Genomic DNA, 14,235 nt, shown 5'->3' with positions numbered 1-14,235 from the left:
GGAGAAAATAAATGTACATGTTAAGAATTCAAGTCACCGACCTTTTCAATGAGACAGGTCAAACCAACTCTGGGGAACTGAAGCTCGCCAGACGACTCATCCCAGACAATCAGGAAGCCTATGGTCATGTCCTACACCCGGGTGAGATTTTTGGTATGTCAGTCATAGCCTCCTGGGGTGTGGCTGTCCTAGGAAAGTGGGTAAACAATTTAACCTACTCTTTACAGGCCCATATGAATTTAACGATCTGAGGATTTAGCCAACTCTCATTAGATGTCCAAAATCTGAAAGCAGTTGTCAGCCGCCATGAGTTGGCTTTAGATTATCTTTTGGGGAAGGAAGGAGGACACTGTAACGTACTAGGTATTGTTGATCCTGACAATTGTGTTATGCTCCTCCCTGACTCCTCTGAGAATATGACTGTGATAATTGATAAGATTGATGATCTTATTAAAAGATCTTTCTCAAAATCGGAAAAATCTGTCTTTGACCAAATTGGTGACTGATTTAATGCTACATTTGTAAATGTAACGGGTAAAGTTACGTTAACTTTGTTTTCATTGTTTACTCCTTTACTTGTAGGATGTTTGGTGATTTGGCTACTGTTTATATTTGTAAGAAAATGACTGGAACTGCTCTTGAACATGCTGGAGTGATGGTGTTGGTGGAAGCTGATACAAATCGTGCTGAAGGTGAGGCTGGTGCATTTCTGGCTTCTCTTAATCCCATTGTCTATCCAACTCGGGAGGTTCTTCCCAGGACTCAGGAGGGATGGGAATATAGACAAACTCACCCCACCCCACCAGCATTCCAGGAACCTCAGGAGTTGTTTCTCCCTTTAGCAGGCCATCCCTGGGATCAAATGGATTCAGGGGATTTGACAAATCTGTTTGATTTCAGAGGAGAATATTATGAATGAAGCTGTGAGACTGATTAGTCTCAAAGGGGGGAATGATGGCTTTCACTTTGAGGTCATGATAGGGGCTGCACCAAATGATTGATGTATTATAATAATTGATTATGCTTATGTTGTATTAATAGAAGGGGAAGGGCTATACATACTACATTTATTGCGTCCTGGACCACAGATTAGCAATATACGCATTATAATGTGTAATACTGTTCCACAGATTCTAGTCTCAGTTTCTAGTCTCTGCTGCTTATAAGAAACGGTCTGAGAGATGTGTGAGCTATTGCAGTCAAAACAGGGTGTCTGTGAGAAAGCGCCTCAAGGCTAAAAGAGACACATAGACACAGAACCCTTCCAATGGAGTAAAGAGACAAGTCAGACATACCACAGTAAACCACACGGGAATGGAAAATTACTTCTGAGCCCTTAGAAAACACTGGACTACTGTTTTCTCCTGCAAGTTTGTATAACTGTATATGCATGGTCTTGGTCTCATGAGTAGAAGGTGTTGACATAGGCAGATACATCACTAGGGGTTGACTGCAAGCATATTAAAGCAACTTTGACCTTTTTTATTTTGCAGAACTTACTCTGAAACATGCGTGCTGTGTTTCCTTTGTCAACTTCTGTCTGCAATTGCTTCCAATAAGCCAATGATTGACAAGGAACCTACCCCAACAGTTCCAAAGGCCTGGGCCTAATATAGTGTATAAGAGGTCATACAATGAGTTTTGTAGTGATTCCTATGTTGTTAATGTAAAGAATATTTGCTGGTCCGTGGTGTGTAATTAGGGGCAAACAGACGCTGCACTTGACACATTTATGAAATTGCTTATTCCAGTTAGTAATACGTATGCACGCATTAAGAAAATGACTATAAAAACGGTTAAATCTCCATGGATTGATGAGGAATTGAAGAATTGTATGGTTGAGAGGGATGAGGCAGAAGGAATAGCAAATAAGTCTGGCTGCACAACTGATTGGCAAACTTATTACAAATTGAGAAATCATGTGATGAAACTGAATAAAAAGAAGAAGAAACTACGCTATCAAACAAAGATAAATGACATAAAGAATAATAGTAAAAAGCTTTGGAGCACCTTAAATGACATTTTGTGAAACAAGGCAAACTCAGCTCAATCATTTATTGAATCAAATTCATCACAAAACCGACTGATATTGCCAACTATAATGATTTTTTAATTGGCAAGATTATTTAGGCATGACATCCCAGCAACAAACGCTGACACTCCACATCCAAGTATATATTGGGGTAGGCCGTCATTGTAAATAACCATTTGTTCTTAACTGACTTGCCTAGTTAAATCCCAAAAATATCTGACCAAATTATGAAAGACAAGTATTGTAATTTAGAATTCCGTAAAGTGAGTGTGAAAGAGGTGAAAAAAGTATTGTTGTCTATCAACAATGACAAGCCACCAGAGTCTGACAACTTGGATGGAAAATTACTGAGGATAATAGCAGATGATATTGCCACTCCTATTTGCCATATTTTCAATTTAAACCTACTAGAAGGTGTGTGCTCCCAGGCCTGGAGGGAAGCAAAAGTAATTCCGCCACAGAAGAATAGTAAAGCCCCCTTTACTGGCTCAAAAAACAGACCAATCAGCCTGTTACCAACCCTTACTAAACTTTTGGAAAAAATAGTGTTTTTGTTAGACTTCAGTGCGGCTTTTGACATAACCAATCATAGTCCGCTATTGGAAAAATGTATGTGTTTTGGCTTTACACCCCCTGCTATATTGTGGATAAAGAGTTACCTGTCTAACAGAACACAGACGGTGTTCTTTAATGGAAGCCTCTCCAACATAATCCAGGTAGAATCAGGAATTCCCCTGGGTAGCTATGTAGGCCCCTTACTTTTTTCAATCTTTACTAACGACATGCCACTGACTTTGAGTAAAGCCAGTGTGTCTATGTATGCGGATGACTCAATCCTATTACACGTTAGCTACTACAGCAACTGAAATGTCTGCAACCCTTAACAAAGAGCTGCAGTTAGTTTCAGTGTGGGTGGCAAGGAATAAGTTAGTCCTAAATATTTCTAAAACGAAAAGCATTGTATTTGGGACAAATCATTCACTAAACCCTAAATTAAATATTGTAATAAATAATGTGGAAATTGAGCAAGTTGAGGTGACTAAACTGCTTGGAGAAACCCTGGATTGTACACTGTCATAGTCAAAACATATTGATACAACAGTAGCTAAAATGGGGAGAAGTCTGTCCATAATAAAGCACTGCTCTACCTTCTTAACAGCACTATCAATAAGGCAGGTGCTACAGGGCCTTGTTATGTCGCACATGGACTACTGCCCAGTCGTGTGGTTAAGTGCCACAAAGAGGGACTGAGGAAAATTCCACTCGCTCAGAACAGGGCAGCACAGCTGGCCCTTGGATGTGCACAGAGAGCTAAAATTAATAATATGCATGTCAATCTCTCTTGGCTCAAAGGGGAGAAGAGATTGACTTCATCACTACTTGTATTTGTGAGAGGTATTGGTGGCCTTTTTTTGTGAGGCATTGGAAAACTTACCTGGCCTTTGTGGTTGAATCTGTGTATTTAAAATTCCCTGCCCGGCTGAGGGATCTTACAGATAACTGTATGGGGTATAAAGATGAGGTAGTCATTCAAAAATCACGGTAAACTCTGTTATTGCCAACAGTTAGTCCATGCAACTTATTATGAGTCTTGTTAAGGATATTTTTACTTCTGAACCAATTTAGGCTTGCCATAACAAAGGAGCTAAATACTTACTGACGCAACACATTTCAGCTTTTCATTTTTAATTCATTAGTAAAAAAAAATTCATTCCACTTTGACATTATGGGGTATTGTGTGCAGGCCAGTGGCAAAAAAAATCTAAGTGTAACTTTTAAATGCAGGCTTTAACACAACAAAATGTGTAAAAACTCTGGGGTGTAAATACTTTCTGAAGGCACTATATGTGGAAAATGCATTGGATTTGAAAAAAGTCACCGACTGTTGTTTTGAGGATGGAATTTAAAACCACAGGATTATGTCATTATGGTAACCAAATTTAAACATAGACAAACCTTGCATAAAATGTGTTGAATTTGTACCTTTCAGCAATGTCAGATATTCAACATTAGAACTTTATTTGATTTATTTATTTGCACAAAAGAAAACAAGTAATGGACAAATATACAGATGAAAACATATAAAAAATGAAAACCGGTGTGTGTGCAGGTGTGGTTGGAAACCCAAGGGTTTATATGAAAACCACACCACAAACAAACAATATACAATACATAAGTACAAATATAATAAAGGTTTGTTAAAACAGATTATCCTACTAATTATAAATATACAAATTAACTGATCAGTATAATATCTGCTATCAGAAAGAAAATATAGGCTGGGTGGAACCATAAATCTAAGTTAAAGAATAGGACTAAATCTACTAAAACTTTATTTGAAGTGCATTTAAAGTTTGATTTGATTTAGTCCTACTCTTTAACTTAGATTTTTGGTTGAGATGGAGACGTGAATCCAACATATCAATTATTAATTTGTTGACAAACTGGGATAAAGCCAGACTAAGTCAGTGGCACTGATGGAACTAACCAGGCAGAAGATTCATCTCCCTCAAATGTTGATATTTGGTTGCGTTGACAACCAAATACAAATCCATATCACCTTTGAACTACAAAAAAATAGCCTATTAACTTGTTGACAGGAAAACAAATGATATGTTGGATTCACGTCTTCAACTAAACCCAAAATTGAAATGTAAGAATAGGATTAAGTCGGTGGCTCGGATGGAACTATCCAAGCAGTAGATAAATATCCTTTAAATGTTGATTTTTGGATGTGTTGTCAACCAAACACAATTCAATATTACTTTTGAAATACAGTAAATAGCCTAAAGTTAAGGCTATTTTACAAACCAATGTAACATTCAATCTTAAAACGAGTAACTCATCCATGGCCACATTTGAGGTTACTGTAACTATAAACGTATTCTTATTTAATTATATAGACCGTGCATGGTCAAGATAGCATGCATACTGTCGGTTGTTGCAGGTCTGCGGAGAGCTTCACAATTGCTATAATAATCTGTGCAGAATATCGAACGGCATTAATCACTTGCACCATGTACTTATAATGTAATTTCAACTGCAATCCAACTTTTGTTCTGCTGTTAGGATGAAGCACAGTGATAATACATTAATCTGTTGTATAAATAAACAAAATATCTGATATTGCGTTCCCATTTTAACTTTGCAGCGCTTTTAAATGGTTCAAAGCACAGTGATAGCCATTTGGATGGCAACGAAAGCAAAAATCAGACATAGTTTTTCCATTGGAATTTGGTTGTGCTTTTAGATGGTTGAGAGCATGGTGAGTGATAACACATTGGGAATTCAACTCACTTTTGACTGTCTTTTTGAGTGGGTGAATATGGGTTGTAATCTCATTTATCAACTTCTCAACTAAATATTACCCAATTATCCGTGTTGAAATGATGTGGTGTGCACTGTGGGTATTTTATCAAACACAACATATTTTGTCCTCATATGACAATTCTGAGGCCACTTTTAGTGAGTCTCTAAAGAGGTCATTGTTGTGCATTTGTCTCAGGCTGTCTTGGGAAGAGCCAGGACAAATGGGACAAGGGCACCTTTTGCCTCTACAGGTGCTTTGAGTGTCAGTGCCTCAGGCAAAAACTGTTCATTCTCCTCTTCCACAACAAACTGCAATGTTTGGGACTTGTTCACACAGTAAATGGTGTTGCCAATGACAGCACAGCGAAAGGGCAAGGGGTTGGTCTGCTCCAGGGACGCACTGTTGTGCCATATCTTTACCACTGTGTTGTATTTGAACACGTTGACACCGTAGTCACGGTTGACATCAAACCTGTAGATGAAGTTTTTGAATGCCACCATGTCGGTGGATTTCTTCCTGCTGTTGTTGAACGGACATTCCTCCCAGTCGTCTCTTTTAGTGTCATATCTTAGCAGACGATAAAATAGAGAGCCTCCGGACACGAACATCTCTCCATTACAGGTTGTTGCCTCGTGCGCAATAGCAAAAGCCCCTTTTGGTAGTGGCGCCACTGGGCGCCATCTATCCAGGCGAGGGTCATATTTCTCTACCGTAAAGAGACATTCCCCTCCGATTGCAAACAGGTAGCCGTCCATGGCCACCAGTTTGAGCTGAGACCGACCCTCGGTGAGCGGTCGAATTTCGCTCCAGCTGTCAGTGAGTGGGTTGTAGCAGAACACCTTGTCCGAGACTTTGCCTTTGTCGTCCTGCCTTTTGATTCCACCTGCCACGAATAGGTAATTGTACATGGTGCATATCCCAGAGCCCTTTGTGTTGATTTCATCCGGCATCTTCGTCAGCACTTTCCAGTCCTTTGTCTCCTTGTTGTAATAGTAGACCACACGATTCTCATTCAGGGACACTATGGATAGAGGGCTCTGAGGGCGACTGTTCTCACGACTTGTAGGTCTGCTCCCGGCGCCGTCATACACCTCGTTGATTTCAGCCACCATCAACGCCCTCTTTCCCTCCATTCTCCTGGTGATAATTAGTTCTCTCTCCCCTCCGGTCAAACGCCCATAGACACCGGGATCCCGCAGTATTTGCAAGAAATTGTCACTCATGTACTTGTAGGCTTTCTCCTTCAACTCGCTGAGACGTTGCTTTTTGGCTATTGTCAAAATCTCATAGCAGTTCTCGGCGGTAATCTGCTCCGACATTGTATCGAGAGCAGCTTGAACCGCGCAGGGGATTTGTAATATTTTAGCTCCGGTGATGACCTCTACAATATTATCCTTACTAACCTCCATTCGGCATGAGTAAATGTAATCCACCAAAATGGTCAAAGTCTTAAAACTCACCCCCTTCACTCGCAATACGTCTCGGGACTGCCGCGCCTTGAAATAGTCACTTTTCTCTGCCAAAACTGCTTTATGCGCTTCAAGTTTCTTTCCAGACACTTCAATCACTAAATCCGTCTCCTCTTTAGAAGCAAAGACTCTGTTTCCATATCCACATCCTTCCTGCCTCGACTGCAGTGCTGAGTTTCCCTGTGTAGTGTCTGGGTCGCTTTCTCCCCACACAGCATTCTGTCCCGCACTGCCTGTCTGTCCGCGCTGATGTGTTGTCAGCGCTTCTGCAGCGATACAATAGGTGACAGACGCAGAGCTCCCCTCCTTATGCTCCACCTGGGAACTCGCTTTATCAATCAGACAGTGATATTTCACAGCTCCTCCGCTGACTTCATAGACGAGAGGGGTGCTCTGTGCTTGCGTTTCGTCATCCAGGCAGCAGAGGGAATATCCCAGGCTGTGCGCCACGTCAGCCTGTGCGCGGCAATTGTCCTCTACCGCATCGCGCTCTATTGAACAGGGCTGCTCTTTGTTGAGCTGTGGGGTATTACAATGTGTTGATGACATATGCTTTTGATCATCATTTGCATTTCCTGAGACATCCCTTGGTTGGCTACCATTATAAAATCCAAGACCCATCACTCCATTGTCCATTTCAACAAGTGGTCTATTAGTCTCCGTAATACACTGGTACCCAAAGTTTTGATTCTCGTCTGGATCTGTTATCTCGGGTATATTTCCAACGAAGTCCTGCATCAGCAAAGCCATTTTGTCCACCTGCTCTTTCTCGTGACAGGCAGGTGGTGTATCAGCATCAACACTGTGTAGGCACAAGTCTGGGATGCACTGGGCACTCTTATCCATTATCAGAACGCAAGGGTTTCTGATCTATGTACTTTTTAACAATATTCTAGTTAAATCAGACAAGTCCAGTATATTGAAATAAGAGGCAATATAAGAGTCAATAGGTTTGATGGCAATCACCACTTAATGATCTCTTCCAGTCCCTTGGACTAGGCCCACTAACGGCAATACAATTCATCTTCTGCACATCTATCACTCCAGTGTTTATTTTGCGAAATTGTAATTATTTCGCCACTACTGACTATTTTTTTGCTTTTCTATTGTGTTCTTGACTGTACGTTTGTTTATCCCATGTGTAACTCCGTGTTGTTGTTTGTGTCGCACTGCTTTGCTTTATCTTGGCCAGGTCGCAGTTGTAAATGATAATTTGTTCTCAACTGGCGTACCTGGTTAAATAAAGGTGAAAAAAAATCAAATTAAAATTCAAAATAAAACTCTGGATTGTCACGTATGCTATCTCCTCTGGTCTCTTATTAATTTTCATTTGATCAGAGGGAAATATAAAATAAAGGCATTTCCCTTGCAGCAACACGGCGGGTGGATGATGCCACGCAGGGAAACTGGGGATCACCGAGGACACAATCCTGTTTTCCTTTGTCCATCTTCATTTCAGGGTTCAACAGGTGCTGGTGCATCATCTGTGGAGAGGTGGGGAAATTATGCGCATCTGCATCGAGATTTATTTACCTCTTCTAACCATAATATACACAACAGCGACAAATGTTTGAGACAGTGGATTGTGGATGTGGCTATTAGCGTTTTCACCACTGTATTCTGACTTTTAAGAATATACTTATATTGATAATGATCTATTTGAATTGTACCATCTAATGTGTGCTATAGGCTATCAGAGGATTTGTGTTGATTGTGTAATTACTTTTCTGCGCCATAATATGTATACTGTGAGCAGCTTCGTTTTTATCCATGGAACCACTTCAATAATTAAATACTTTCTTCCTTATCCTATTATTGCAATCAAAAATCTAGTTTTGAAACAAACAATACGATTTGTAACGAACTAAAGAACAAACGCATAAAACTACAAAACTACAAAAGCCAAAGTTAATGACATACTTACTCGTACAATAGGCTTACTCCCCAGCTGCAAAATATGGTGCCTGATGCAGTCTGGTTATAGCCTATCTGATGCAGTGCAGTTATAAGGGCTTTCCCGATCGCAAAACCGCTTGGCTTGAAGAAAGAGCGAGTCGAGCACCGAAACCGTAGGCTATTCGCTGCCGCAGACGACCGTGGCCTGTCAGTTTCGGATTGAGATATGATTAAAGACTATTTTTCACCTTTAATATTCCTTGCAGCATAACTTTGAATCCCATCCAAACCAAATTTGAGAAAGTAAATTAGAAAAACAGTTAATGATTGAAGATTTGCCTTGCTCCTAAACAAATTTTGCGGATGATGTAATATAATGAAGGGATTCTGGTTTGTACATTAAACCCTCCCCTTTTATTAACCCTTCACAGAAGTGTAATCTAAAGTCTATCATTTATGACTGGAATGAATGCCAGAGAAATTCTTGCAGGTCAAATGGTTTAACCTATACCACCTAATACATGTGGGATTGGATTATTGTTCATTTATTACTGCATCCGTAAATTACAATAAGAAAGACAAACACTTACAAAAGAGAAGTGTGGGGATGGATAGCTAAACAAAAACGTAGGAGTCAGATTCACACAGTGTACCCAGCGCCTTCGGAAAGTATACAGACCCATGGACTTTTCCACATTTTGTTATGTTACAGCCTTATTCTAAAATGGATTAAATAAACCACGAAGACTCTTCCTAGAGCTGGCCGCCTGGCCAAACTGAGCAATCAGGGGAAAAGGGCCTTGGTCAGGGAGGTGACCAAGAACCCGATGGTCACTCTGATAGAAGTCTAGAGTTCTTCTGTGGAGTTGAGAGAACCTTCCAGAAGAACTACCATCTCTGCAGCAGTCTACCAATCAGGCCATTATGGTAGAGTGGACAGATGTAAGCCAATGTAAAAGGCACATGACAGCCCGCTTGAAGTTTGCCAAAAGGCACCTGAAGACTCTCAGTCCATGAGAAACAAGATTATCTGGTCTCATGAAACCAAGATTGAACTCTTTGGCCTGAATGCAAAGTGTCACGTCTGAAGGAAACCTGGCACCATCTCTACGGTGAAGCATGGAGGTGGCAGCATCATGCTGTGGGGATGTTTTTCAGCAGCAGAGACTGGGAAACAGTCACGATTGAGGGAAAGATGAACAGTGCAAAGTACAGAGAGATCCTTGATGAAAATCTGCTCCAGAGCGCTCAGGACCTTAGACTGGGTCAAAGGTTCACCTTCCAACAGGACATTGACCGTAAGCATACAGCCAAGACAATACAGCAGTTGCTTCAGGACAAGTCTCTGAACGTCATTGAGTGGTCCAGCCAGAGCCTGGATTTGAACCCGGTCAAGCATCTCTGGAGAGACCTGAAAATAGCTGTTTAACAACGCTCCCCATCCAACCTGACAGAGCTTGAGAGGATCTGCAGAGAAGAATGGGAGAAACTCTCCAAATACAGGTGTGTCAAGCTTGTAGCGATTCAAGGCTTTAATCGCTGCCAAAGGTGCTTCAACAAAGTACTGAAGCACCTTTGGGTCTGAATACTTAAAAAAAATACATAAATTGTATTTAACCTTTATTTAACTAGGCAAGTCAGTTAAAAACAAATTCTTATTTACAATGACGGCCTACCCCGGCCAAACCTGGACGACGCTGGGCCAATTGTGCGCTGCCCAATGGGACTCCCAATCACGACCGGATGTGATGCAGCCTGGATTTACTTAAGTAAATGTGATATTTCAGTTTTTTGTTTTGAATACATTTGCAAACATTTATTAAAACCTGTTTTTGCTTTGTCATTATGGGGTATTGTGTGTAGATTGATGAGGGGAAAAAACTATTTAATCAGTTTTAGAATAAGGCTGTAACGTAACAAGATGTGGAAAAAGACAAGAGGTCTGAATACTTTCCTAATGCACTGTATATCCAGATGATCCAACTCAATATTGAAGGCACTTAAAATGGATCCGTGGTATTGCAATCCCAGAGGAAGTAGGCCTACAATATAAAGGGGTAAGGGCTATTACATTTTCCTACTCTCCTTCTGCAAAATGTCTTGTTTCATCTCAAACCCAGAAGTGTGTCTTGAATGATCCCTATGTTGATAGCAAGTAGAACAACCAGCAACCGCCAACCAGCACCCAGGCCCTTTAATGAGAGTCTATTTTAATAGACCCTGCCTTATCTTCAGGAGAGAGTGCATGGCTCATGACCAGATAACCACATGGGAAAAGCCTCCCCTCTGCACAGTTAATCAGAAATAGCTGTTGGCACAGGAAAGCAGAAGGTCATTTTAAACGGCTCAGAAACAATGGCGAGAAAAAGGAGGGAGAGGAGGGCCACAGGAAAGATCATACCTCAGTTTCGCCGGGCCACAGTCTCTGATAGGATAGATCAATGGTTCCCAACCAGGGGTACTAGGACCCCTAGGGATACTTTGCCAATTCAAAGGGGGTACTTGAGAAGACCCATGAGACCATAGGACTACTGGTAAAATGCACATGAGTGGGTACTTCAGGGGCACTCCGGTCAGAGCAAAATTAAATTGGTGGCACAGCACCAAAAAAGGTTGGGAACCACTGGGATAGATAAAGGAGCATGTCCTGCAGTAGTTCACTGATGCCTGACCTCACTCTGACAGCAGAGATGAGCTGGTGAAAAATGGATATTTGATATTATAAACCCTCTGTCATGCTTTATGATGCCACACTGATGGAGAGTGGGCAGCAAGCTAAAGGTCACAAATGCATACTTAATAAGTCTACAGCCATTCTAGTATAAATTGTTGCTATGGGGCATTTATTCCTAATTTACGAATTCTCTTTGTATATGAGTGGGCAGGATGAAGATGACCTCATCTCGCAGCTCCTTTAGTGTATTTCAGTATCCAGTACACAGACCAGAAGGAGTAGGACTCATTACCAGGGACATACAGTATATAGTTCTGTGGAGGAGACCACTCCAGAGCAGGATATATATAGGCCACTGCAGTAGACGGAAGGTAAAAATAACGAAGCAAAAGATGGAATGAGAATAAGAATGAAGATGCAAGGGATGTGATTAGTCCCAGGCTGTATGTTATTTGCTTCACTGGGTTTTGTACATGAGAAATAACTTTGAGTGAGATCTCGAGGGTAGTTTTAGCTATAAGTCCCTTGGTATATTCAGTCAGTTTGTCTGTATGCTTACCTGGATTGTTCTTACCTGGCATGCAAGATCAAAGAATGGTATTTTTTTTACAGCTCTTTATCGTATAAAGGATCTTCATCATTAACTGCGGATATGTCTTAAAAGGATAGTTCACTCAAATTACAAAATGGCACATTAGTTTCCTTATTCTGTAAGCAGTCCGTGGACAAGGTATGACAACAATCCATACTTTGGATTTACTTCACTAGCTGTTTCCAAATGCTAAGTTTTAGCATTTGTGGTACACATCCCATTCGAGTTCTTAGCAATTTTTGCACATCATGCCCAAATCACCTGAAAGTATCTCAAATTGATTGTGAAGCTCAACAAAGTCACTGATAGATGATGTGAACATGAGGCACGGAAAATGCTCATATCTGTCCCACGACGTGAACGGGATTTGTGCCACAAATGCATTTGGAAACTGTGCCAGGGAAGCTAATCAAAAGCATGGATTGCTGTCATACCTTGTCCATAGACTGCTTACACAGTAAGAAAACCAATACGTCATTTTATAATATGGGTGCACTGTCCCTTTAAGGTTGGACAGGAGGAAGAATAAGGTATCGTCATCATGCATGCAACCCACTGAAAAGAGAGGTATTTTAATGAATCCCCGTGGCAACTCTACCAGCATGTCTCATTGCTTTGGACATCTGAGATGGAACGCTGAGAAAATCCCATCAAGAAAGACACATCACAAGTTTGAAGTGGGCGTAACATTATTAATGATAATCAATCATCAAGTGGAAACTGAGTTACATCACTGTATGGTTCCCAGTCTTGTGGACAAATAAACAGCAGGCATCTTTTCCTAATTAGGCTTTAATCAGCGCTAATGAATCTTCCAGAGCAAGCAGCAGACAGTGATGTGAATGAACTCACTGTCCGGTCCCAAGGGACAGCCCACGGTACTGACGATGAAGCCATAGGCAACTTCACTGAGTGACACAGGAAGTTAGACATAACAGCAGTTTATATCTACACCATGCAAAAAAAAAACAGTATGCTGTACTGTAGACGTAAGCAGAGTATGTACTATATAGTTGCCAACTACAACCTGGCCGGTTCCCTTCTCTCCACTGGGATTCTCTGCCTCTGGTGCTCTTCCATGCCATCCCTAGGGGGGGGTGCGTCACTTGAGTAGGTTGAGTCACTGACATGTTCTTCCTGTCTGGGTTGGCGCTCCCCCTTGGGTTGTGCCGTGGCGGAGGTCTTTGTGGGCTGTACTCGTCTTTGTCTCAGGATGGTAAGTTGGTGTTTGGAGATATCCCTCTAGTGGTGTGGGGGCTGTGCTTTGGCAAAGTGCGTGTGGTTATATCCTGCCTGTTTGGTCCTGTCCGGGGGTATCATCGGATGGGGTCACAGTGTCTCCTGACCCCTCCTGTCTCAGCCTCCAGTATTTATGCTGCAGTAGTTTATGTGTCAGGGGGCTAGGGTTAGTCTGTTATATCTGGAGTATTTGTCCTGTCTTATCCGGTGTCCTGTGTGAATTTAAGTATGCTCTCTCTACTTCTCTCTTTCTCTCTTTCTTTCTCTCTCTCTCTCTCTCGGAGGACCTGAGCCCTAGGACCATGCCTCAGGACTACCTGGCATGATGACTCTTTGCTGTCCCCAGTCCACCTGGCTGTGCTTCTGCTCCAGTTTCAACTGTTCTGCCTGCGGCTATGGAACCCTGACCTGTTCACCGGACGTGCTACCTGCCCCAGACCTGCTCTTTTCAACTCTCTAGAGACAGCAGGAGCGGTAGAGATAGTCTCAATGATCAGCTATGAAAAGCCAACTGACATTTACTCCTGAGATTCTGACCTGTTGCACCCTCGACAACTACTGTGATTATTATTATTTGACCATGCTGGTCATTTATGAACATTTGAACATCTTGGCCATGTTCTGTTATAATCTCCACCTGGCACAGCCAGAAGAGGACTGGCCACCCCTCATAGCCTTGTTCCTCTATAGGTTTCTTCCTAGGTTTTGGCCTTTCTAGGGAGTTTTTCCTAGCCACCATGCTTCTACACCTGCATTGCTTACTGTTTGGGGTTTTAGGCTGTGTTTCTGTACAGCACTCAGCTGATGTAAGAAGGGCTATATACATTTATTTGATTTGATTTGAACTACATAGGGCAAGTGTCATAACCCTCCCAATGGAAAGAAAACTCAAAATGTACTCATTATTTGTCTGCAAGAGTTTCTCAAGGCTCTGCTTCAAAGCAGACATGGTTGCAGGAACTGTTATGATATGCATGCTCATGACTATCACATAAAGGTTTGACAGATAGCAGCAGAGGAGAG

The 14,235-nt window shown here is 41.6% G+C and overlaps 1 protein-coding gene across 1 annotated transcript; it reads right to left on the bottom strand.

Annotated features, from left to right (window-relative positions):
* Positions 1–4,048: 4,048 nt before the first annotated feature.
* On the bottom strand, positions 4,049–9,126 carry LOC110529815 (kelch repeat and BTB domain-containing protein 11). The gene is made up of 2 exons (XM_021612364.3): positions 8,736–9,126; positions 4,049–8,295 (listed from the first exon to the last, which is right to left on the bottom strand). The coding sequence occupies exon 2, from the start codon at positions 7,655–7,657 to the stop codon at positions 5,534–5,536; it is 2,124 nt and encodes a 707-aa protein (XP_021468039.2). The 5' UTR covers positions 7,658–8,295; positions 8,736–9,126; the 3' UTR covers positions 4,049–5,533.
* Positions 9,127–14,235: the final 5,109 nt, after the last annotated feature.

This window comes from Oncorhynchus mykiss, chromosome 8 (assembly GCF_057628025.1).
Source record: "Oncorhynchus mykiss isolate SJ-2025 chromosome 8, ASM5762802v1, whole genome shotgun sequence".
In the NCBI taxonomy this organism is placed as follows: Eukaryota; Metazoa; Chordata; class Actinopteri; order Salmoniformes; family Salmonidae; genus Oncorhynchus; species Oncorhynchus mykiss.
The sequence above is the reverse complement of the archived record's forward strand: the minus strand, read 5'-3'. Positions and strand labels throughout refer to the sequence as shown.

Coding starts and splice junctions, on each gene's coding strand:
- LOC110529815 (XM_021612364.3), bottom strand. CDS start 7,657: ATGGATAAGAGTGCCCAGTGCATCCCAGACTTGTGCCTACACAGTGTT.